Here is a 25468-nt window from a genome sequence, read left to right as displayed (position 1 = left end):
CTGGACCAGGAAGAGGGAGTACACATTAGCTAGGACCCCCATGCCCTCCCCTCCTCCAAGGAGAGGACAGAGGCCTTATCACTTGTTCAGCAATCCAGCATACATAGTGTGCTCATGAATAATAAAGCGGGCCCTGGCTCAGGAGACTCGTTGCAGCTGGCCTCTGGCCTCTGCCCTGAGCAGGGCTGCACTGACAGGGCAAAGGAAGAGAGGGCGGGGGAGGGCAGTCAGCTGTGCACTCCTCTCCCTCCCCTGAAATAGCCTCACAGCTCCCTGCACGCCCACAAAGCCTGCTGCCCCACCTCCACCCCCCAACAGTCCATTAAGGACCACTCAGCCCTGAGGTGAGGAGCTAAGGGTAGAACAAAAAGACTCAAGTACTGTCCCCTCCTCCACCCCCCATTTCAGGCTTAGAGAAAGGTTTGTTCAAGGCCAGCTACAGACAGTGCCTACAAGGCATGAGGACAGGAGAATGGACCAGGAGGCCTACTCTCTTGTCCCCTCCCCCATGCAGGGCTCCCCAAGGAGCAGCCTATCCAGGAAGGCAGCTGGCCTCAGCCTCTGGCCCACAGAGCCCTGATTTGAGGAGGCAGCTAGGGCAGGGGTGGGATGGAGAAGTCCTAGGAAACCAGCTGCAAGGAAGGATACTGGGATAAAGCGTTTTAAAGGCTTTCTTCCCATATGCATGGGTCATCCCAGAGGAGCCCTTAAATATCTCCAACGACTGGTGGTTCCTGAGCCACAAGGCAGCAGAAGGGGACCAGAAGAGCACTCTGAGGGTAGCTGGAGAGCCCTGAGACAGGGGTGATGGTTCAGGTCCCTCCCAGTCTGTTCCTCCCACCCCTAACACATCCTCCAGGCAAGCAGACACTTCATCTGCCCTCTTCAGGAGCAACCCTTCAATTCATCTCCCCAGATCAGAGAAACTGACAACAGTTGGCAGGGGGCAAGGAGGGACAAAGAGCTCAGGCCTGCTGTGTAAGAATCCAGATTGAGAGAAGGCTGATATGTCTCCCTTCCTATGTGAGAGGGACAGGGGCAGCTGTCAAACATCACAGAGGTGAAGGGTGGGCCAACTTCCTCAGATCCTGTCTCCATGGTGATGGAGCCCCGAGCCAGGAGCAGCTGGGGAATGCTTGGCATTTGGACTTGGCCTGGAACTTACACTGTGCCTCAGATGGGGACTAGCGTAAGGATGGGGAGACTTGGAGTCCGCTCTCCAGTCCCCTTGGCCCTGAGAAGATGTCCTTTGGGCCAACTGGCAGAGGTGAAGGGGACCCTGGAAGTGCCAGGCTTCTGGTCCAGGGCCCTCTTCTGGCTGGGCCCCAATCATGACGCCCAGAATAGAGGCATCCATGAGTGACCTTGGGTTACATCCTGAGTTATGGGTGGTTCCTTCTGACTCTGGGGCAGGACTCCAGCCTCTTAGTCACTCCTTAAATGATAATCAGTGCACCAGGGGCTGTAGGCCTGAAAAGAGCAAATGAAATGGGGCCCCCAGGCCCCATTAAACTGTCATGTTCCACCAGCCCACTTACCCAATGGCTCTCTTGGGATCTGGATATGGGAACCTGCCTGCTTAGCTGCCAGCTGCCTCCTCCTCCCTCTCCCAGCTCCTAGGCTAGGGGTGATCAGAGGAAGGAGCCCAGGGAGGCCCCTTCAGGCTGGGGCCCAGTATGCTGGGATAAGGACAGCCCCTGGGGACATTTCTGGCAAATGAGTCCAAGGCAGGGAAGTGGCATCCCTCTAGGCCTACCAAGGTCTGCACCAGAGGAAGTTCCAGAGTCTTGGGCCTGTGTCCCAGGGCACAGGAGGCCTGGCAAGGAAGAATAGCACCTAAGTCTCTAGGGCTGCTGGGGCAGGGAATGAAGCTACCACCTTCACCCCAGTCCCTCCTTCCTCCAATGCCCACAGCCAGTGCAGGGAGATCAAATATTCATTGCTTCTCTGGAGCTAAATAATACATCAATGTAATAACAGGCATAAGGCAGCTAATCATCCCCTTTCACCTCCTAGCCCAAGTGGAGGCCCCAGTGGGGAGGCAGGCAGGGGCAGGCCAAGCCCTGGGCAGCCAAGTACCCAGCACACACTGCCATGCAAATGACATGCACCTGGCAGACACATGCTCAGAGTCTGCCCTGGGTGTCAGGGCAGACCCTGTCAGAGGTGGGCAGACCCCTTGGTGCCCCCACCAGGGAGTGGGCGGGCAGGCTAGTGGGGAGGACAGGCCAAGGCTCTGGGGGCGTGGGAGCCACGGCTGCAGCCAGCTGCAGCAGGTGCCAAGCAGTCCTTCAACACCCCTGGCAGGCAGTGTTTGGGAGAGAAGCTGGGTGGGTGGGCCAAGGACGGGGTGGGGGTGGGGTGTAAGCAGCACAGGGAGGTTGAAGGAAGGTCAAAGCACTCCCCCTTCCTTCCCTGGGGACTGCCTGGGCCTGCTGACCTTGTGCCATGTCTTGTGCCCACAGTAGGGGCACTAAAGAATGTCTGCTGGGCTCCACCAGGCGGGTGGAGCAGTGCCCCATGGAGATAATTAAGTGGCAGATGAAGTTAACTGTGTTGGACACGGCCTCTAGGGAGTGGAGACTGACTCTCAGTACCCCCACCCCCTGCTACAATGTACACCACTCTAGGGTGACCTTGGCTATGGAAGACTGGCTGGGCAGACGAAATCTAAAGAGAGAGGGACAGCTGCTCTTCTCCAGCCCTGTACCACTCCCACAGGTCTTGGGCCTCCAGAATCGATTACACAAGGCTCCACGAGCATGGACAAGGGCTGGATTCCTTAGGATATTACCAGCAGGCCCCCTTGCTCCTGGGAACAGCCCAGGGTCGCAGAGGTGATGGAAGGGAGGGGGGCTGAGAGCAGGCAAACCACCAGCTGGCCTGGACCTGGGATATGAAGGCTGGCTCTGGTGGAAGGGGCAGGCACTGATCTTCTGGCTGCCCTCTGCATGCTCTCTGGCTGCTCTTCAGAAGGGAGAAAGCATCCTTCTTTTGGCTGGGTTCCATACCGGGGGACAGGAGAACAACCTGTTCCCTTCTGTACCTTCCAGATCCAGTGCCAGGCTTACTCCCTGATGAGCCCCACCCAAGTGATGCTTTTCCCAAACAGCTGCATCTACCTCCCATGAGCATCCAGCTGTCTGTGAGCTGTTTCCAAGGGTACTCCCTGTTGCATCTGAAGGGAATCCAGGCAGGGTCTTTGTATCTGTGTTGCCAGGGGTAACATGTGTGAATCCACATCTACATGGATCCACGTATCTGGAAACAGGCAATTCTGCATGTGGGTCTGGGGTAGGCACGTCTCCTTCCTCCACCTCTGTCAAGCTTAGCCTGGACACCCACAGTGCCAACCCAACCATGGAGGAGTCTCCTAAACCATGCCCCACATGTCCAGGGAGAGGCTCCACAGAGGGCCCCACCATCCATACCTGTGCCATCCATCTGGGCGTCAGTGGTCTCTGCGGGCCCTCGGCTTTTCCGCTCTGTCTCCTTCACCTCAGGCACGTAGAAGTCGCCCTGCCGTGCCAGCGGGCACATGAAATAGATCTGGTCTTGCTGGTAGATCTCTAGCCGAGGGTGGGCACACAGCTTCCGCCCCTTGTTGGAAAGTGGCAAAAGGTGGAATGAGACCTATGGGGCTTCTTTTTTTTTTTTTTTTTAATTTTTTTTTTCAACGTTTATTTATTTTTGGGACAGAGAGAGACAGAGCATGAACGAGGGAGGGGCAGAGAGAGAGGGAGACACAGATTCGGAAACAGGCTCCAGGCTCTGAGCCATCAGCCCAGAGCCTGACGCGGGGCTCGAACTCACGGACCGCGAGATCGTGACCTGGCTGAAGTCGGATGCTTAACCGACTGCGCCACCCAGGCGCCCCAAGACCTATGGGGCTTCTGACCCACTTGTCCCTGAGAGGCCCTAGGAACTGTCGATTGTGCACTCCCTCCCAGGGGGCTGGCTCTATCTCCTAACTCAATCTCCCCCAAGTGCCAAACCTCTGCTGAGGGAGGCACACACAGAGCACCCTAAGAGCAGGGCCCCATACTCCAGGAGGCAGTGGTCTAACGAACAGGAGTCCTTTGGACAACACCCTGGGGCAGGTGCTAAAAGAATCCAGGGGCCTGGAACCACTGGTCCTATCTGTATGCCTGCAACCAAAAGAGTGTTCCAGAAAGTAATGGTCTCAAGGAGCCATGAAGCTTAGTGCCCCAAACTACCCCAGGGACAGGGACACCATGAACTGTGGCCCCAGCCACCCAAGCCAAGCCAAGTCGTGACCTGCTAGGTTTCCCATCCCAGGATCCTCCGGCCCTGACGTCCCCTCCACCCTGGACAATATTGATTGACCCAGAGATATCAGAAAGGAAAGGTCACTGCCCCTGACCCTTAGGCTTCCAGCTCCTGCCCTTGCAGACATGTTACTGACAAACCCTGGACAGGGGCTCCCGGCCAACTAAACCCCTCTTGCACTCCCATTCCCCTACCAGGTCAGGTCTATGCCAACCTTCAAGGCTACCAGATATGGTTGGTTCCCACCCCTTCTAGCACCTTCCCAGAGTTTCAGCCAAGGGGAAAGAGGCAGACCCTAGGCTGGAGGGGCAGGCAGGACAAGTAGAACTAGCACCGAACATCACCCCAATTCCCCAGGGAGCTGAAGTACCAGTTTATAGGGCCCCAAGTTCTGAGACAGGCACTCTACTCCCCTCTGCCTGGACACAAAACCCAAAGATCTCCCCACCCCCAGTGTGTGTGGAAGGGGGCAAAGACACATGCCAGAGCTGCACTGAGGCATTCAGAAACACTCACAACAGGGGTCAAGCCCATTTTGCTCCCCAGCCTGCCCCCCTTTCCTGCCATGGAGTGCAATTACCCACTAAGATGACTGTGAGGCCCCTGCCCTATCACTGCTCACCCGCCAGCCTTCACAACATGACTATTTATAGCACATGCCCGGCTCTCATCATGAGCTCTGAAATGAGCCTTCCACTTAGCAATAATGAAAGACTTATTGCCTGGTAGGGAGAAGCCACTCTAGGACTCCACTTGTCCACCTCCCTGGCCAACATTAGGGTTGAGGAACCCCTTCCAATTAAAGCAGTGAAGAAGGGTAAAAATGAACCCCCCAGGGAAAGAGAAGAGGAAAAGTGAGCCTGGAAGGTTTATCAGCCAGGGAGTCCAGCAGCCAGAAGGGACAGGGTATGTCTAGGACCCCGCAGGGTAAGTAGGTGGCCTGGCCAAGGTCCACCTGCAGCTCACCTCACCTGACTCCATGGGTAATGCGGGCAAGGCCCTGCACCCTAAGTCTCCATGTGCTCAAACACTGCAGGGTCAGTGAAGGAAAGTCATTATTTTCAATAGTTTGAGTCCAGTATTTTTTGCCAATCTGGGTGCTCTTCATGCTACCTCATGAGTCCACATGCCCAGCTCCTCCCATCTCCACATACACCAATGGCTGCCTCTGCTTTTCCAGCTACCCACACACTCACTCAGCCCTGGTCCTCAGGAGGATGAACAAGAACACGACATCAGGAAGTAGGAGCTACCAGGCTCTGGGGGTTACTCTAATGCCAGCACTGGGAGCATCTGCCAAACCTGAGCCCCCCTCAGTGAATTATGCCATGTCACAAGCCCAGGGTCGGGGTGGGGGGTCTCCCTGAAGAAAGTCCAAGTCCTTCCTTGGTAGCTAGAGGAAAGAAAAAGGTCCCCGAAACCAATCAGGGCATAGCTTTCACCAACATGCCCATGCTCTGGGTATTCAAAAGGTGCAGAGGAAATCTGCTGAGTGGTCATCAGCCACCTGGTAGTCCATATCTTAAGGGATGTACAATTTTAGCTTTGGGAGATGCTCCCAGGAACAAGAGTCTGTGCCCACCAAGAAATTCCAGGGACAATGGAACCCTACGCCAACTCTTGTCAACACTCAAACCACCTGCGTGGCTTCCCTTCTGGAAGTAACAGGGATGATAAGAGAGAGTAGTCCTTTTTTCAGTCTCCCCTCTAGGCTGGGCATCAGGGTGGGCAGTACCAGGCAGCCACCCTTACCACCTGCTTTGCCAGCCCCCTCATTGGCAGGCGAGAGGCAGCTCTGTGGCTGCTTTGCGCATCTGCCTCCTCCGGAGAGCCCGGCTCTGAAGTTGCCTGGCTGTGGACAGCCTCGTTGCCATGGAAACTGCATCCTCCATCCTTGCCGTCGCCTTCATCTCAAAGCCATCGGGGAGAACAGAGGAACAGGGGAGACAGAGGAGAGAGAGAGAGAACTGGCCTGGCTACACAGCCCTTCCTTCCCTGTCCAGCTCTCCCTCCTTACAGCATCCCACACAAGGAGTGCCAGCTGCCCATGCCTGCCCCCAGGCCCCTGGAGGGGCAGCCTCCCACCCAAACCCAGCCTGGTCCTCCCCCCACCACCTGGGGGCCCCTGGCCCTCCCTGGTGGAAGGAGACAGGGAGCTAATTAAAAATCTCACTGACGGCTCAGCCTCAAATCATTTTAACACATGCCAGGTCCTGTCAAAATTCAGACTTGGGGCAAAGGAGAGAAGCAGGAGGAAAGCAAAGGTGCAAACTTCCAACTCAGGCCATAGGCAAGGGAGGGGTTTATAGTTGTCCCTGTAGCCTCTCCTCAAGCCCCCCTCCATGTTCTGCCCCCAGAGCAATAATGAGCCCAACTGGGGCTGGGGGATGAGGGACAGGACTATCCATAAGCCCTGTCCATAACGGATTAGGCAGAGGACAAGCCTTGCCCTGCCCCCCTGCTCCCTGCAGCCAGGTAGAGCCTCTGAGGGAAGAGAGGGTAAACCATGGGCCAGCTCTCAGGTCCTTGCTACACAGAAGGAGCTGTGGCCTGGGATGCATGTCGATGAGCTGATAAATATTGGAAAATCATTGGAGAAAGGCAAGACCAGCTGCCTCTCCCTCAGCTAGCCCCAGGGAGCCCTTGGAGAACAGACTGTCAAGGGACAAGGACACCAAGTCAATGCCACACTGACTGGTACTGCTGGGCAAAGGGGCCTGGATGGGCCTGGTGTCCTTCCAGCCCTGGGTACACCCCCTCCCACAGCCCAGATAGCCAGAGGCTCCAGGAAGCATTAACAGGACAGGGGAATCTACTCTGGCCACTGAAGCCACTGGCTATTTGATGAAGCCACAACCCAAAGCAACTCACTCCCACACAGAATCAAGGAGACCACAAGGTCTCTCTCCTTGGAGGGAGAGATGCAGTCATCCACAATCCTTCCCACCTAATAGGAAAAAAGTCACTATGCTAAGGGGCCACCAGGAACTGCTAGAAACTGGATTCAGGAGTTCTAGTTCCTCAGACACATCTCCAAGGCTTACCTCCCACCTGGGCTTTTCATAGAAGAAACAAGAGGGGGACTTGGAACACCACCCATAATGCAGGGATTTCCAGGAGACCTGTCAACGGCACTTCCTCCAATACCACTGCTGCACTGACATGGGCTCATCCCCCTAGGGGTGCTGATAGACAAGGGAAGAAACGGTGTACACAGGCTGCCAGGGTGCCACTGCCTCAGCTACAGTGGTAACACACCATATATTCCCTTCTCACCTCAGGCTGAGCTCATTACTGGGTGGGTGGAAGGCAAGGATTTTGGCCCATGCAGCTTAGGGCTCCTACAGAGGCTTAGATGGTCATGGTGGGCCAAGGTTTCCCCATGCCACCCGCAGTGCTTCCCCTGGTAGTTCATACTGCATCAGGAGAGGGGAGGATGAGAGTAAGAGAGAAGACCTGAGCTACTCTCATTTGGGCACCAACCAACCCATGCCCTTGGCTTTGGCTAGATGTGGGAAGGGGATGTGGGGCAGAAAAGGTCAGGTCCAGGTGGAGACTGAGGTTGGATCACACTCCCAACCTGCCTGGATGCTGGGTCTGCTCAGAGCTAGGTGGACTCAAATCCCCAAAAGGATGAGGCAAAGGGTACAGGTCAAGTATTGGTTCACACATCTCCCACTTGCATTTGAGCCCCAGAAAAAGATGAGTTCTGCTCTGTTGTCTCTACCCAATCACAGCCCTTTGCCTCTCTGAGCCTCCCTGTTCACCCTGAGCTGCCCAGTCCTACCCATCCCTCCATTCCAGGCTGGACAGCTGGGCAGCTACAATGCCAGCAAACAGCTGTTGCATCCCACCCGAGGTGGTGGCATCTCCTCACTGGGTGAAGTGAGGCATGCTCATTTTTAATTACACAGGCACCAATGTGCACCCGCCTGCACACAGCACTCCCTACAAATGGGGGCTCAGACCCTGGAGGCCCCTTAGGCAACTGGTCTGCATCACACGTGCAAAGTGATGGGGGAGGCACAGCAGGCGCTGCTACAGCTAGAATGTGGCACATTGTTATTATTCTGCCCAGGAACTTCCGTCAACTTCCCTCTCCCTGGCTGTCTCTCATCCCCACCGGGCCTCCCAACAGCCTCTGGCCCAGAACCTAAACCTGTCTGTGGAGTGGGAGGGGATAGCACGAGATAGCTCTGGGGTCCCTGCAGTGCCACCAGGGAGAGCCTGCAGAAGGGTGGGTGAGAACCCTCCCCCCGCCACTTGTAGCAGGAGGGCTCGAAGCTATGAAAATGATGGGCAAAGGAGACACAGAGTGAGATGGAGCTGCCAGGGAGGGGAGCGAAGGGGCAGAAGTGGCAGAGAGAGCTCCAGGCAAGAACCCAGAGCCTAGCTATTGATGAATAGATGGCTTCTCTATGGGTCTCAATATTCCCAACTGTAAAATAAAGAGACTGGAACAGATGATCCTAAAAGAAGTGAGAAACTGGAAAAGGTGAATAAAAACACCATCACTGAAAGATAGGACAATTATATACTTGAAAAACTCAAAAGGAATCAATTGGAGAAACTACCACAAATGTTAAGATCACAAAATTAACAAAACAGCCAAGCCCAGTTTTCTGTGCACCAGTCAGCTACTTAGAAAACATAATGGAAACAACAGATGAAGGCTTTGTGGGGTCATGTCTACCTGAAAGCCCCCCAGATGGCAAGGGAGGGGCTGGCAGAGGAGCCAGGCTTGGGCAGGAAGCTGGGAAAGACTGCAAAAAGGGGATGGTGTGAGGGAGAGTAGGGTGGGGAAGGAGGGCGCTGTGCCTGCTGGCGCCACTGCCTCAAGACTTTTCATTTTCACCTCAGAGCCAACAGCTTGCCATGCAATTTACACCTCTGCTCATATTCCTGCATACCCAGGCTTCCTGGGCAGCTCAAGAGGGGGCCTCGGCAGCCATCAGACCAGGGCGGACTGGGGCACTAAGGAGCAGGGGAGGGTGATTCCCTCTAAGTAGGCACAGGAGACCCAGGCCCTTAAGCACCCTAGTTCCCATCTGAACCAGGAAGCCTCTGACCCTGCAGCCAAGCCCAGCCTTTCCCTTTCCCAGGGCCCAGAAGGCCAATTTCCAACCCCAGCTCAGTCCCAATCTGGCCTTCTTAGGTCCTTGTGGAGTAGGACCAGGGGGCAGGGAGCCCGAGGGTGAGGACCCTATGGGAGACTTGGAAGCTCAGCCCTGGAATCCCCCCCACTCTCCCTTCCAAATATGGGAGGGGAGCCACGGCCTCCCAGACGCTGCTGTTACCATGGCAGGCTCCACATCCCACCCCTCTCCAAGACCCAGCCATTCTCTGAAGCATCTGTGCAGTCAAGGACCTTGAGCCCTGTAAGGTTCACAAGCTGACAAATATGTTACTGATTGATTATCCAGCAGCAGGAAGGCTGCTCGGTGCAGATGGAACCATGAAGCCAAGCACCTGGGAGCCAGAGACATCAGGAAGTGCCAGAGGGGAAGGACAAGTGGGCAAGTAAGGATGAAGAGGAGAGGGGGAAGGAGGGGAGGTAGGTGAGGAGGCGGTCCTGAATTTCTCATCTCTAACTGGTACCTCTGACTTCTGCCCTCCACCCACCCCCTAGGAAAGCCCTTTCTCTGGAGACTTAGGTTTTCCTATCTGTATAATCAGACAGCTAAACTTCCTTATCTGAGGGCTCTGCTAAAGGGCAGAGTTTTTCTGCTCTGGATGACAAGCCCCCTCCTCAAAATCTCTCCCCTTTCTCTCATTCCTGGAATCCCAAGCTTTGTGGAGAAGAGCAACAGAATTCTTCCTTGGTAAATCCCATCTGCCTAGGGAAGAAGACTCCCTCTGGATTGGTGACAGCCCAACCCCACAGCACCATCCAGACAAGCCTCAGCCCCCAGGGTCCTGAGGACTGCCAAACTACCACATCTGAGCTGGTATTTCGAGAGTAGTGGCTCCCACGCCCGCCCCAGCAAAGGCTGGCTTTGTGCTTTCAGCCCTGGGGTAGGGGAGGGGAAAGAGGTGAAGCCAGAGAGACTGAGGAACAGGTTTCAGGGCCTAGGCCAGCAGAGGGGAGAGACCTGGCCTCCTGTGGGTACCAGCCTCCAGGGGGAGTTCACTAAGGGGAGTCAGGGAAGCCATGCCCTGATAAGGTAGGGGGCTTCTCTTGGTTTGAGGGCATCTGGGAGTAGAGTATCATTCAGAGCTCAGCTATGTGGCCTCCAGCTCTCCCTCCCCATCTCTGTGCTGAAGTCCTGTTACAAAGCCCAGCTTGGATGCTGTCACTCATCTGCTCAGACACTATCAGTGGCTGCCTGGAGCATTTAGGACCCAGCTTCATCTCTTGGGCCCGAACTTTTGCTCCTCCCCTGCACTCTAGCCACAATGTACTTATAAGCCATGCCCAAATCAGTGACTCTGCCTGACCTCCTTTTTCACCTCGGGAAATGCTACCTTTCTTTCAAAGCTAAGCCTAAATGCCACCACCTTCCAAAGGTTGCTTTGCCTTTCCTGGTGAATCCATCCCTCCCCTTCCCACCCCACTCTCCCTGGGCATGCCTAAACCCTGTGACTGGGGGAAATGGGCAAGGAAAGAATTCTTGGGGCCTGTCACTCAGCCCCAGGTCCTGGCACTGCTGAGAGTGCAGGTGGCAGCACCGACAAGTGAGCCTCAGTAAGGGAAGCCTGGGAATGGAGCTGTCTCTACCTCACTGGGGGTGAGGATATGAGGCCCAATAAGGCACCTGCAGCAGCTGCTTCCTGTGCCCAGAGCAACTGCGAAGGTCTTCCTTAATGGGAACCTGCTGGGCAAATGGTCAGCCAGGCTCTTCCTGCCTTTGCTTCTGGCTCCCCAAGCTGACTTCCAGACCAGTAGCTTCAGCTCTGACTGCCCACCTACTACAGAAAGAGGGTCAATTAGATGTTGGCTCACACTGCTGCCAACCCATGCTCACTCTGGGGACCATCCCAAGTGTATCCCAAGTTCATGACAAGTCCTGAACCTCTTGGGCCCAGCCCCATTCATGGATGAGGCAAAGTGGCAAAAGGCACATAACCATCAGAATGATACTCGGCCCAGGGCATCCAGTCTGGACTCAGCCACTGACCTTGGGTAACCTCCCTTTTCCAGGGAATGTCGGCTTTGATTGTGACCCTACGATTGCCTCCTAGCTGGTTCCCCCATCCCCTGAACAATGCAGCATAAAAGAGGGCTCAGTAAATAACTGCTGAGGTAAGCAACTGAGCTGAGGTGCCAAGAGAGCCTCCCTTATTAAAAATAAAGTTCAGGGGCGCCTGGGTGGCGCAGTCGGTTAAGCGTCCGACTTCAGCCAGGTCACGATCTCGCGGTCCGGGAGTTCGAGCCCCGCGTCGGGCTTTGGGCTGATGGCTCAGAGCCTGGAGCCTGTTTCCGATTCTGTGTCTCCCTCTCTCTCTGCCCCTCCCCCGTTCATGCTCTGTCTCTCTCTGTCCCAAAAATAAATAAACGTTGGAAAAAAAAATTAAAAAAAAAAAATAAAATAAAATAAAAAATAAAGTTCAGGGCCACCTGGGTGGCTCAGTTGGTTAAGTGTCTGACTCTCAATTTTGGCTCAGGTCGTGATCTCACAGTTTGTGGGTTTGAGCCCCATATCGGGCTCCACACTGGCAGTGTGGAGCCTGCTTGGGATTTTCTCTCTCTCCCTCTCTCTGCCCCTCCCCAGCTCTCTCTCTTTCAAAGTAAATAAATTCTGAAAAAAAAGATAAAGCTAGGAACCCTCCCACATTTGCTCAGCAAAGGTGATGGGCACAGAGAGCGATTACCCTAAATTTCACATCCCACTGGGGTGTCCTCACCTAGATTCCCACTGCCTGGGCCATGTTACTCTCCACTAGTGTTCTAGCCCCAGAGTGGACTCAAATCCTGCCCGCCCCCAGCACTGACTCCCTAAAGGTTACCCAGGTAGGATAAGTGGAAACACATACAGAAGATTCTGAGCCACTGGAGAGGACCCCAGGCTGACCATGCTACTAGGAAGAAGCAACAGACTCCCACAGCTCAACAGGCCAACTCACTCTTGCAGGCACCTTGCTGAGGCCCCTGTTCCTTAGTCCCCAGCTGGCTGCTCTGTGACACCATCTGATCATCTACCACTCAAGAGTTCAGTCACCACCACCCCAGGGAGAACTGCAGGACTCCCCTCAGCTCCAACTCCCAGTCAGTCATGCTCCCCAGAAACAACTGCTTCTTCTGGGGGCGCTGCCCTTGACTTGCACTTGGGATGAGCCCGGGCGCCTCCCAGCTCCACTCACACTGCAGCTACCACAGTGTCCTCGGGATCTGCAACAGACATGCAGTTGGCCAGGGGTAGAGGGGGCATCTGCCCAGCTATGCCCCTCTCTAAGGACAGAGGTTTTCAAACCACTTAAGCCTTAGATGTCCTCCTCCAAACAAAAGCTCACAAGATCATCTGGTTCATTAAAACCCAGAGGAAGAGCTACTCCAGTTGAAGCAAGTAAGGGACCAAATGTAGTCCCCTACCCCTGGCTGCCAAGACACAGGGGCACCTAAGCATAGCCCTAGACTCCTGTCCCAAAGAGGTCTGAGAGCTATGGTCTGGGGTTCCTGCTACTTTAAACCCCTAGTAAGACAATCCCATCAACCCAGCTGTCCCAAAACTTTACCACCAAGACTCCCCCCAACAACCAGCTCACTATATCCACCCCGCCCCCATCTGCCCCAGCTTCCCCACAATTCTATGGAGAAAGAGCCAATACCTGACCTCCAAGGCCTACCTGTATTACCCATCCAACCAGCTCCCACATGGACAATGCCCTTTGTCTCCCTAAACTCAGGAGATGTCCAAACATCACAAGGACCCTCCCCTGAAAACTTCTAGAAAGCAGAAACCTTGGGGAAGGGGGATTATGAAGATCAGGGATGCTGTTGAGAGGTAGTCAGGCACAGGGTGACTGGGCTGGGCAGTCTCACACTCTCAGTGACCTCCCCAACAACTGCTTCAGATAGCTGTGAGCCATGTACTGAGCTCAGGGGCCTCTCATACACAGTCTCACACATGGGATCCCCAGGTCTCTCACTCGGTCCTGGTCTGCTCCATGTGCCCCAAGCGTTCCCTGAACACTCATTAAGATTGGTTCTACCCTGTGGTGAATCTGGGAGCCTTTGCCTATTGCTCTGGGCTGACACTTGGGCCCCAACTCTTCAGTGGCCCTGAAATTTCAGGGAAGTTCAGTTTCCACCTGCAGCTGCCAAAAGACCCCACTTCCTGGGACAGGTCTCCTCCTGTCCTGAGGCCACCTCCTTGGACTCTGGTGGAGCAGCCTGACAAAGCTGGGGCATCTTCCACATAAAATAATAGTCACGTGGTACCCAGGCATCCCTTGCACAAATGCTGTCCCAGATTACTCTGCCTAGGGCCCCCCGGTGGTTTATGTGAAAAAAGGCAGAGTTCTAGCCCTTACAGCTCAGCTTGCCAGGCTGCCAAGATGGGGAGGGCTGGCCGGAGAGCCAGGGGCTGCTACACAGACCACAAAGCTGGGGATCTATCCATCCTCCCAGAATCCTCACAGAAACCTGACAAATGCTTCATCTTTGGGTCCTTACAGTGACCCCCAGGGCCTTTCTGTCCCATGAGGTCAATCCTGCCCCAGCCTCAGGCACATCTGCAACTGCCAGAACAGCACCTGCTCTCCACGTCCCTCACCCAAAACCCTGAGACCAGTCACCCTGCCCCCTGCTCCAGCCTGCCAAGCCCTTCCTTCCATCCTTCTGGCAGCAAGCACAACTACTGGCCTCCCTCACCTCTCCTGAAACAGAAAGCCGATGGCTGCTGTCATTCCATTTGAAACACCTTCACAGCAAACGCAGCCTCAGATCTTGAAAGCCAGAGAGGCGGAGAAAAAGAAGGGCACACATACACGTACACACACATACACACAAAGGCAGCTATCTGTCAGAGCTGGGACAGTCAGAAGAGCCCATAGTCTCATTAGCAGCCTTCTTTCTCTGGTCCCAGGGCAGTGGGGGAAGAGGGCAGGTGTGGGAGGGAGCTTTATAATTATCTTCTGTTTCCTAGGCTGAGAGGCACAGGGCCACCCCCCCTGTCCACTACAGGCTGAGCCCCTTCCTCATTTCATGTGATGTGCTCCCTGAGACACAAGATCAGGCTAAACACAGGGGCAGAGGTGACCCCTGCCTCCAGAAACCATCAGAGCACCTTGGGCCATGCCTCTACTGGGGGCAGCCTGGCATCTCTCTTCTCCCATAGCACTGTGCCTCACAGACATCCCTGGAGAAGCCCCTTGCTCTCTCCTATACCCCTGGCTTCTTCATCCAAGGCAAGAAAGAGAATGGTAGCCCCCTGCTCCAGCCCCCACCCCAGGAGAATGAAGCCCAGAGCACAGCTAACAGGCTCCCACGGGAGGAGGAAGGAGGAAGGGCTTTCATCAAAGAGGTGACGTCAAAACCAGGCAACTTGTGAAGCTGTCAGGGGCCGGGAAATTTGGACAAAGGTGTCTAAAAATAAACCCCTGAAGCCAGGAAAAGGCTTTGGTGGCTGAGCTGCTCGCCACCACACCACATGCCACACGTCCTGTTCTGAGGTCTGGAACCCACAAAGTCTCTTCCCGGGGGTGCTCTGCCAATCCTGAGGTTGAGGATGGCACTGACAGGACTGGAGACACCACACAGCAGCCTTTCTTCAGGAAGCATGCTGAGTGGACCAATGTCTGCCCTCCTGCCCTTACCACCAGCCAGCGACCCCACCTCTTGCCTCACCTTGCCCCTCCGCCTCTAGTCCAACTTACCACCAGGCAAGCACAACCCCTCCAGCACCCTACCAGCTGCCACTGCCAGCTCATAAAGGAAATCCACTCTGTCCTCCTCACACTCCTGCCCTGCCACAGCAACAGCCCTCCTGTTTCTTCTCTTCCTGTCCTGACTACCAAGGCCACAGCTGGTGACCCATTCATTCATTCATTCCCCAGCCCTGACACCAGACTCTACACCTCCCTAACCAAGACTGTCTGAGCTCCCATTACCCATCACCAAGGCTTTGTCCCTTCCTCCAGGCTGCTCTAGAGAACAAAGCCACCGAATTCCTTCAAATCCACCAAATTCAAATTCCTGCTGACTTTCTTCTCCTGTTCCTTGACCCTAGCCACATTGGCTGTGCTCCGTGCACAGCCCTTGCTGCCAGGAACTGTCCCCAGGGTGTATACTATCCACTGGCTCAGGTCCCTAAACATATCTACCACCCCAATCCTCTCTGAAGTCCAAACTGCACATGGCACTGGGGATTCCACGCCTCTATCAAGATGTCTCCCAGGCAGCTCCCCCACTATACAGCCCACAGAGCTGGTTGCACCCCCCACCCTCCAAACCAGGTCCTCCCTCAGCTCTCCACATCTCAGTTAAAAGCACCACTACACACCTGTCCACCTGCCCAGGCTGAAGGGGACTGGAGCCTGCTGTGACTCCTCCTTCCCCAGCCTCTCCACATCCAATCCATGCACAAGTCCATCAGTTCTACCTCCAAAATAGACTGTAAATCTCCACCTTTTCTGTATCTCTACAGCCACTGCCCAAGTCCAAGCCACCACCATTCACACTAGAAATCCTGACAGCTTCTTAAGTACCTCCATTGGCCAATATGATCTGGGACCCAGTACCCACTGTCCAGGATGAGAGAGCTTATTCTGTATACACGTGGTTAGAGATGATGTATTATTTTCCTGGATGCAACACTGCAGTGATTTCCCACCACCTTTAGATCAAACCCATGCTCCCACTCTGCTCTGCCTGGAATCTTCTTCACCCCTTCTCCAAGCGCTCTTTCAGGATTCTACCCGGGAGGTAACCTCCTCCAAGAGGCTGTCCCTAACCACTCTATCCAAGCTGGACCCCTGCTTTTTCTCACCATTCTTTTCTGGCACATATCCCATTTTTGTTTGACATTTATCTTTTTAAAAAATATTTTATTTTTACGTAATCTCTACACCCATCGTAGGGCTCAAACTGACATCTCAAACTGAGATCAAGAGTCGCATGTTCCACCAACTGAGCCAGCTGGACACCCCTTGTCTGATATTTATTACCTGTCTCTACCACTTATTGTCAATACCTATCTACCACTGTGTCCAGCATCTCACATTGTGTCCAGCACAGTACGTGGCACATAGACATTCAGTAAATTCAAGCTGAATGGATGAATAAGCAATTGCTTTCAAGCCCAACTGGGCCATTTCCCTAATACCCAAGTTTACAAAATGTTTCAGAGGAGGAGGGATGTGCAACAGTGAAAGTTTCAAAAAATCTCTGTGGACACAGAGACCCCTCATCAGATTCTCCTAGTATCTGGCTCTCTTCCTTCAGGTAGGCCAGCCTGCCAGCGTTGCTAAAGACTAGGTCAGAAACTGAAGGAGACAGGGTTCACCACTGCCCCAGCTCTGCACTCAGGCAGCAGGTGCATAAGCCCATGCGTGGGCCGGGCCAGGGGCAACACAGTAACACCTGGGGCCTGCCAGCCACCGAAGCCTCAGGGCTCTTGTTCTGTGGGCCTCCATCAGGAAAGGGTCAGGGTAGACCTGGCCATCCATCTGAGCCTGGAATGGGGCCTGAGAACTAAAAATGTCTCTGGTCCAAGCCAAAGCCAAACTGACCAGGCTAAGTTTCTGAACAAGCTCCCTGTGCTCCCAGTAGATGCTCTGGCACCCACAAGGTCTTGGGCATTTGGGACAGATGCCAGTAGCCTCTGTCCAAATTCCTAGCTCCACAGGCACCTGCTCCATGGGGGTCCCATGGTGCTGCCCTCCCCAAGCCAGCTTTTCCTCCCAGCCTGGGCAGTCCTCCCTGGCTTTCACCCAAAGGACTGGCTGTCCCCCAGCACACGCATACCCCAGGCCTGTCTCTCACCTTGATGTAGGCATCCAGGGCAGGATGGACACGGCGGGTAGCCAGCCAGATGGACAGGGTGGAGGTATAGGGGAAGGTGGCCGTCACCACATGGCTGGGTGCCGGGAAGGAGAACACCTTGAAGCCAAATTTCTGGTAGAGCTGGATGAGCTCAGAGGAGGGTGACTCCTCACCTTCACTCAGAATGCTGCCCACTGCACAGCGGCACTTCTCAGGGGGTACCTGGGGAGGAAGAGCAGGAAGTGTTAGTGTTGGGAGCAGGGGTGTTAGTGTTGGGCGAAGGAAGGAGGCTCTTGGAACTCTTGCCACTTGGGTTCTGTGACAGCTCAGGTCTGGCAGAACCACCAGTTCCAATAGGCCACAGCCCCAGATACCAGGACGGAGAGAAGTATTTTCCTGCTAGAACCTATCCGTGGCCCCAGCCTATAGCATCTTGCTGCAGGACTCATCCATCCCTTCATTTATGCTTCCAACAAGCATGCCAGACCCTGTGCTGGCTGTGGAGAGGCTGCAGGAAGCACTGATCAGGAAGTGGGACCACACTGGACTCTGGGTTGCTGATGGAACTGTGAGATCCTCTTCCCGGGTTCCTCAGGCAGGGCCAGCCACCATCACCAGGGCCTCTGGACCTCCTTTCCAACCCATGCCCCCATCCCAGACCACACTTGCCAAGTCCTTTCCTGGCTCAGCTGGAGAATGCTCCTTCCCCTCCAAATCTCCCTGGGCCCCCAGTACCTGCACATCGCTGTACTCTGCTCCCCTCCCTAGCTGCCCTCCCTCTCCTGGCTCACATAAACCCAAGGCAGGTGGGGCTCCATGTGAGTCTACACACTTCCTAGGCCTGATCCCAGGCCTGTAAGGCCCAGCACTCACCTTTCCTTCTGGCGTCAAGGGGTCCTAATTTGTCTCATTTCCTGCCACCTGAGTCTATACCAGACCCTGATGCCCCCAGGGGTATCTGGTCTGGAATCTAAGACACTCATTACAGACCTTGTGCTGTCAATCCTAGATTTCCCTTGACCCGAGGGTCCCTTTCTCCCACTACCTGGGGCCCAGTGAATGACCCATAAATTCAAACTCCCTCTACCTCAGGTGCTCCTCTTCCCAGCCTATCTTCCCAGCACCATGAAGTCATTTTGACCTGTTCTTGTCTCTGCCCTCCCTTTCCAAGCCCTGTCAACAATGTCCTAGGGTTTTCTCAGCCCTGCTCTGCCTCTCTTTGATCAACCTAGCTCTGTCCTTCTAGTCTCACTTTGCCTGGGACTCATGCACCAACTCCAGGCTCTCACTTCTATGCAGTCTCACAGCTCTCTGCAGCTAGGGCACCCATGCTGCACCCTTGAATGCTACGTCATCAAGCCTAGCTCAGGGCTTTACTGGCAGGCAATATGGTCCAGCGGTCAGGACCACGACTTCTAGAGGGAGGCAGGACTGGGTGTGAATCTTGACTTGTGTGACTCTGGGTAAGTCCCTTGGTTTCTTGAGTGCCAGTTCCTTTCAGAATTGACATATTAAATGAGATGCTTTATATGAGGGCTCATCCTGGCACATAACTTAACACGTGCTCTGTAAATGTTGTTGGTTATATTAATAGCTATGACACAGGAAATACAAGTGGCCCTTGGCCTGGAGAATGCCCATTCACCAAACTTCTTAACATGTAGCTCCTCCTTGCCCATCTTCAGGTTCAAGCACCCTCCTGGGGAGTCTTTCAGCGTAGCTCCGTGGCACCCCCCCCCCCCCCCCCCCAATCCCAACATTTTGCTGTAAACTCTTGCCTCCATCAACTCTACCTGGAAGCAGTCACTTAGCCAGCTGGCCACTCCTCCCACCCAACCCAGGCAAGTGCAGTACCACCTTTTGTCTACAGATGGTGCAACTGCTCCATTCACACCAAAGGCTTGAGACTGGACATACCAGCAAGGCCTCCTGCTGACAGACCAAGGGACAGTGCCTGCTGTAATACCAATCACCATGATCCAGACCCCAGCAACTTAGGATACACAAAAGAAATATTCAATATAGGTTAGATGGAGAAATGGATGGAAGGTCACCTGATCACCTCTGGCCCACCTGGGACTGGGCCCCAGGATCTTTACTGGGATCACTTCAGCAGCCCTCATGGAGCTCCCAGCTCAACATCCTCCTCAATCTCCAAAAAGCACCACAACACCCATGACCACCCTGCTTAGAACTTTTAAATGGCTCCCAATTCAGCTCTAGGATGAAATTCCCGAGCCCAGCATGCGACATTGCCTTACGTCGTCCACACAATACTGCCTAGATTTGTCCACACACTCACCTAACACTCCTTTTTTGCATCTCCAAGGCCCCAGCAGGGGCCAGAACCCAGGTGGGCAGGTGCCCATGAGCATCTGAGTGGCAGAGGGAGGGACAAATCTAGGTTCTGGCCCAGCCCACCTTGCCAACCTCCTCTCCCACCACAACCCCGCACACGCCCACACAGAACTATTTGCAGCTTCCCAGACATGCCACGTCCTCCCATGCTTCCTGCCTTTGCATAAGTTACTTCCTCTGCCTAGAGTGTCCTTCTTCACCCTACTCCAGAGCTCCTTCTGCCTGGGCAACTCCTGCCCATTCTTCAAGACTCAGCTCAACCCTCCTACTCAAAGCCTTCTGATGCTCTCTGCCGAGCAGCTCTTCCTCTATGATCCCAAACGTTCACCCAAAGGAGCAGACCTTGTGCTGCATGGTAACTGACAGCCTCTCCATCTCTCCCCACCACTCTAGGCTTCTAGACAAAATGGCCCAGGATCCTGTCCACACATTAAGTTCTTGGGCTGTGCTCAGCAACAGCACACGCATGCACGCACATGTACACACAGGGGCCCTGCACATGAGCATAACTTTTCTTCCTCCAACTTGAAAAGAGGAATGCTCATCAAAGGAAAGGGAAGCAGCTAATAAGGAGGCAGGACTTCTGAGATCTTGAAGGTGTGTTAGCCACAGGTTCTTCCTTTCTGTCTGAGCAACCCCTCATTTCCACAAGTGAGGACATTTCCTGTTCCCCCACCCACCACCTCTACCCTGTTCTACCCTGGCCAGTGGCTAAGGGGCAAACTAAGTGGTTACTCAGCAAGTCCACCAACTACTAAGCAGCTCTGTACCAAGCTGGAGCCGGGAGGCAGCTGAACCAGGCACCAGCAAGAAGAGGGAACAGGCCCTAAAACTAGCTGGGGAATGGCAAAGCTGGCTTAGGAGCAGGGGAAGGCTTCCCTGGGCTCCCTGGAGAGCCCATGCCCACCTCCAAGAGAATGGCCCACTGAGGTTGTCAGGAGCCTAGAAGATAAAGGAATGTCCTGATAGCTAGAAACTCCACACACCTTGGTTCAGTATGATGTCTCTATTTGGGCCCGGCCCTAGGAGGTCAGCCTGGGCCTCTTAGTTCCATCTGCTTCCTCCCTTTCCTCCCTGTAGCAGTCATTTCTCAGGGTACTTATGCCTAGAACAAGAGCTATGAGGCCTCTTGAGTCCTGACATGGGAGAAGAGGGTGGTCTGCTTGGAATCTAAAGCTTCTGGGCACAAATTGGCCCCACTACCCTTTCCAGAGAGGTCTTGCAGTAACAGGTTGACCCTATTGGTGAAGCCATAGTGAAAAGAGGGTCCCAGGGTGCTTGGATGGCTCAGTCAGTTAAGCATCTGACTCTTGATTTTGGCTCAGGTCATGATCGCAAAGTTTGTGAGACTGAGACCCATGTTGGGCTCTGCACTGATAGTACACAGCCTGCTTGGGATTCTTTCTCTCTCTCTCTCTCTCTCTCTCTCTCTCTCTCTTTCTGCCCCTCCCTCCCACACACATGACCACTCTCTCTCAAAACAAATAAATAAACATTTAAAAAAAGAAGAAGAAAAGGAGGTTCCTGTCTGGCCAAGACTTCACTGGAAACAGGACAAGACTGACTATCTTCCAGGATCCAGGAAAGGAAAATGGTGTCAGCTGGCCCATTTTGGGGTCAATGGCTGGTCAGTAGAAATGGCCAGCCCTAGGTCCATAACCTGCAACATCTGACAAGGAGAGATGCAATGCTTGCCAATCTCAGGCCTGGAGGGCTGCCTTGACTCCTCCCTGGTCAGCATATCCAGCCCAGAGCTGCCCATAGTAAGGGGAGAAACAGCAACAATGCCCTTCACTTGCACTGGTACCCCCCCACCCCAGGGAAACAGAGCAGCCACAGCTGTTCATTGCTGGAGGGTGAACAGTGGATTCATTTAACCTCCGAGGTGCTGCAGGTCAACATACCAACTTCCCCAAGCAGGTGGCACCCAAAGGCAAAAGCTGGGCTAGGACTAGTCATGAAGGGAGTGACACAGACATCAGGGTCAGAGGGTAGGACCCATATTTCAGGCTGGAGGGGAGGGGAGTCAGCAGGATGCCAACCTCCAAAGGGGGGGTCCAGGGGCTTTATGGGAACTCTCACCTAGAAGTCTTTCAGGGCCTTCCGACTTTCAGTCCCAAGCATATCGTAACAACAGCTGGTACCTGACAAGGTGCTTTCCGTCTGCCCCGGTTGCTGCCTTCTGTACATCAGCTCATTCAATCCAAACAGCACTGTGTGATAGGTACTTTTATCAATTCTGTTTCTAAGACCCAGACAGCAAAGCTATTTAGCAAGGGCTACACAACAAGGTAGTGTTGTGGAGTCCGGATTTGAACCCAGGCAGACTGGCTCCAGAGCTGTGCCACACAACCCACAGCACCTGGAAGCCCAAGATATAGGCCCTGACTAGGAATGGCCTGCACAATGGACTCTCTCTATGCTGTACCTCCTCACATGGCCTAGGCTACCTGCAGGAGGCTAGGCCAGAGGCAGGCAAGCAGGGTTCCCAAAAGTACAAAGTCCTAGTGGCACGAGGCATGGGGGTGGGGGTAGGCAAGAGTGCTAAGCATCTACTGGGGACCAGGTATTGGGCCTTACCCTTATTACTTAGTCCCTAGAGAAATAAAACCCCTGAGGTAGAGATTCTTGGAAAGGCCAAGTGACTCACTCAGAATCACACTCCAGGAAGCAGTGGGGCCTTGATTCAAACTCAGAAAGAGTCCAAAGCCCTCTCTTCCCACACCTCAGTCCTCCTCCCTACCAAAGACAGCTCTGCTGAGAAGAGGGGGTGTGCCTTTCCAGGGCTGCCCCACACAGTTAAACTGCTTATAGAGCAAAAGCCTGGACTCCATCTAGCAGAAAATCATCGCAGGTAACTGAGGTAACTGAGGTCTGGGCTTTGGGAAACACCAGCTAGCCCACATTCCCACTGCCCTTTGTCAAGGGTCAACCCTGGGAAATCCCACTCCCTCATTCCTTCCCAGGGTCCATGTGGTCTCAATGTCTCCTGGGAGTGCAGGACGCCCCATCCCCAAACACACTAAAGGGGAAGGGGAAGTGCAGCACAGGCCTAAATCCATACTCTTACCAGCTTTAGCCCCTGCAGACATGGTGCTCCCAAGCTGGCTTTCAGTGGACTCAAGAGAAAAAAGGAGCTTCAATACAGTCTAGTTTACTAAAGGCAGAACCCAAGCACTACCAGTTCCCATATCTGCCCCATGCCTAGGGCAAGCACCCTCTCCTAGGCCTCAGCCAGGTAAACTGAACTGGCTACCACGCCCCATTTGCCTCAGTCAGGCTCCCCACAAGGGCAGGCAGACAGGTTGCTTAAGGCCCAAACAGCAGTGGAGGCGGTAGCAGCAGAGGGTGGGGCAACAGGTGGAGGGCCAGGCTGGCACACAGGACAGATCCATGGGCATGGTGAGAGCAGCTGAGCCAGTACAGCCTATCCACAGGCCAGAGCTGGCCAGGATCAAGTGAGCCACCAGGGGTCTTCTTCCCAGCTCCTTCCCTCCCACCAACACCCAAGGCTCCCAGAGGGACTAGGCCAAGGAGGGGAGGCTAAAGTCATTGTCCAGACCCCCACACTGCACCTCAGAAGCAGGGCTGAGAGCAGAGCAGTTCTGACCCTTCTCCAGCTTTACAAGGGCAGAATTGGATCTGTGTGTGTGTGTACGTGTGTGTTCACATGCTTGTGCACTGAGGGAAGGGAGCAGGCACAGATCGATGACTGACTCTGGAACGCACCCCCTCCCTTGGTCCTTAGAAGAAGAAATGGCTGCACTCCAAGAATGTTGGGCCCTAGAGAGGGAAGGAACACCTATGAGTCACTGCCAGGGTCTGTCCACTTCCTGTCACATGCTCCCTCATTCCTTGTCCTACCTCTCCAAAGGCCCTCAGGGATAGAGAATGGAATCCTTTATCTTGCCCAACACTTCCCCAGACCCTGCAACTTCCTCCCATACAGAACTCCAGGATCTGGAGTTGACTGACATATATATGCTGACAAATCCAGGACACAAAGCTGATGAGATATATATGCTCAAACAGCATTTGACACAAAAAAGTCCACAGCAATTGCCATGACCCCGCCTCAGTGGTGCCCTTTCCGGTGTCACTCCTGGGCCCACAGCCAAGTGAGGCCCCACCAGGCCTTTCTCAGAAACCAGCATCCCCCTGCCCAGCTGAGGCCAGGAGCTGAGGCCTAGAAGGGGAGTGGCTAGAGAGCTGTCAGTCCACACATTATGGGGGAGGGCAGCAATGACAGCAGGTGGCCACCTCTCACCTGGTCACTCCCCGTCCCACTCACAGAGCCTGAAATAGCCTCATTCCTCCCTACATTCACACAGAAGCAGGTTCTGGCCCCCATTGTGCTCAGCTGGGAGAGGGAGAGGGTGTGGGGATGGGCCACACAACAGTGCAACCTAGATCCTGTCCCTTCCTTCTGTGAACCACAAATACACAAGGCCTCATGCTGGACACTGCTTAGGGAGGCAGCCGAGGGAGAAGGCTTGGGTTCTTAAGTCTTCCCCAGGACTGGATGGGGTTTCTCCCCGAGGCTCCCCTGATATACCCACACTGAGAGGTCCTGAGGGCTAGGCCCTTTGGTCCCCGAGGTGCCCCAGTGCCCAGCAGCATGGCATAGATCAAGTGTTCAAATACCGCTTAAAAAAAAAGCATGCGTGAACTGTGTGAGATCAATACAACTCTTGCTATATGATCCTCAGTCTCTTCCTCTATAACATAAGCACTGTGGAACCTGTGGCCTTAGGTCCTTAGAGACCAGATAGTCTGTGATAGTCATGAGCACTTGAAGTCTGAGGGTCCATGGTTCCCTGAAGCTTTTGTGAGAATCTCTTCTAGGCAGAAATATACTGCCCAACTCTAAGAGTAGGTGGAGACTAAGCATCCCTGAGCCATCCCAGGTGTCAGGGTATAGCCCAACTCTGAATGTGGACACAGTATCTTCTAGAGTGACACAGGACTGAGAGGAACAGGATCAGAGGGGCCACTTTGACCTATACGTTTGTCCTCTGAGCCAGCCAGATGTCCATAGCCAGGCCAAGGTCTAGGCCTAGGTCATGAGAGCTCAGCCTAATGTCTCAGTGTACCTAATTAATATGAATATTTTGTCTACCCTTTTTGTTGTTGTTAAACAGCTACGGAGGGCCAGGTTGTAGGATGAATGCCTCACCTGTGTCACTTAATTTGATTCTTGCCAGACAACCTATGAAGCAGATATCTTAACACAGTTCTATAGATGAAGAAACAGAGGCCCAGAGAGATTATGTGACACGATCAAGATCCAAAGCATGACAGTGATGAGACAGAATCAGAACCCAGGGCTGCCAGCCTTGAGGCTATACTCTCAGGCTGTGGTCCCCCAAGACTGGCACCCAAGTCAGGCTGCACCCAGCCAACCCTGGACACCCAAGGCCACCTGACCTCAAGGACAATTGTATGGAGGACTGGGCTAGGAGGCCATGGGAAGAGCACTCCATGCCAGGGTTTTTCTACCTCACTCTTCCCTGGACCAGCCTCCAGCACTGACCTCAAGGTATACTCCTGCTTTGGCTCTTTCCCATCCTGGAATTAGCATTTCCAACCCAAGTGGCAACATGCTGCTTTAGGAACAGGACATGCTGATGAGCAAAGAGGCAACTGCAAGGACTCTCCTCCTTCCCACCGCTGAGGCCTGCAGAGTCTCTAACTGGATCAGGTGAGGAAAGAGGGGCAGAGACCAGGGGAGGGCATATAAGAGGGGCAGGGACCTACATAACGGAGCCCTGCAAGGGTGGGGGTCGGGCATCTGGTCCAGGAGCTTCCTGAAGCCTAGCACCTGCCCCATGCCACTTAGGGTTCCAGTGCTCTAGACTCCCACTTAGTGCCATCTCCCAACCATGTGACCTCAAATCC

General features: G+C 54.2%; 1 protein-coding gene across 7 annotated transcripts in view; it reads right to left on the bottom strand.

Annotated features, from left to right (window-relative positions):
- Nucleotides 1-25468, bottom strand: part of TEX264 (testis expressed 264, ER-phagy receptor) — a 33739-nt gene that overhangs the window by 2829 nt on the left and 5442 nt on the right. For 6 of the 7 annotated variants that reach the window (XM_045492983.1, XM_045492978.1, XM_045492980.1 and 3 more), the window contains exons 4-5: nt 17213-17434; nt 3432-3600 (exon numbers count right to left, since the gene is read on the bottom strand). In XM_045492983.1, the coding sequence (XP_045348939.1) occupies nt 3432-3600; nt 17213-17434 (391 nt within the window). Of the gene's footprint in view, nt 1-11; nt 3262-3431; nt 3601-17212; nt 17435-25468 lie in introns of those variants that run through there. The other variant, XM_045492982.1, reaches the window with a different exon arrangement.

The sequence above is a fragment of the Leopardus geoffroyi genome, chromosome A2 (genome assembly GCF_018350155.1).
Source record: "Leopardus geoffroyi isolate Oge1 chromosome A2, O.geoffroyi_Oge1_pat1.0, whole genome shotgun sequence".
Classification (NCBI taxonomy): Eukaryota; Metazoa; Chordata; class Mammalia; order Carnivora; family Felidae; genus Leopardus; species Leopardus geoffroyi.
The sequence above is the reverse complement of the archived record's forward strand: the minus strand, read 5'-3'. Positions and strand labels throughout refer to the sequence as shown.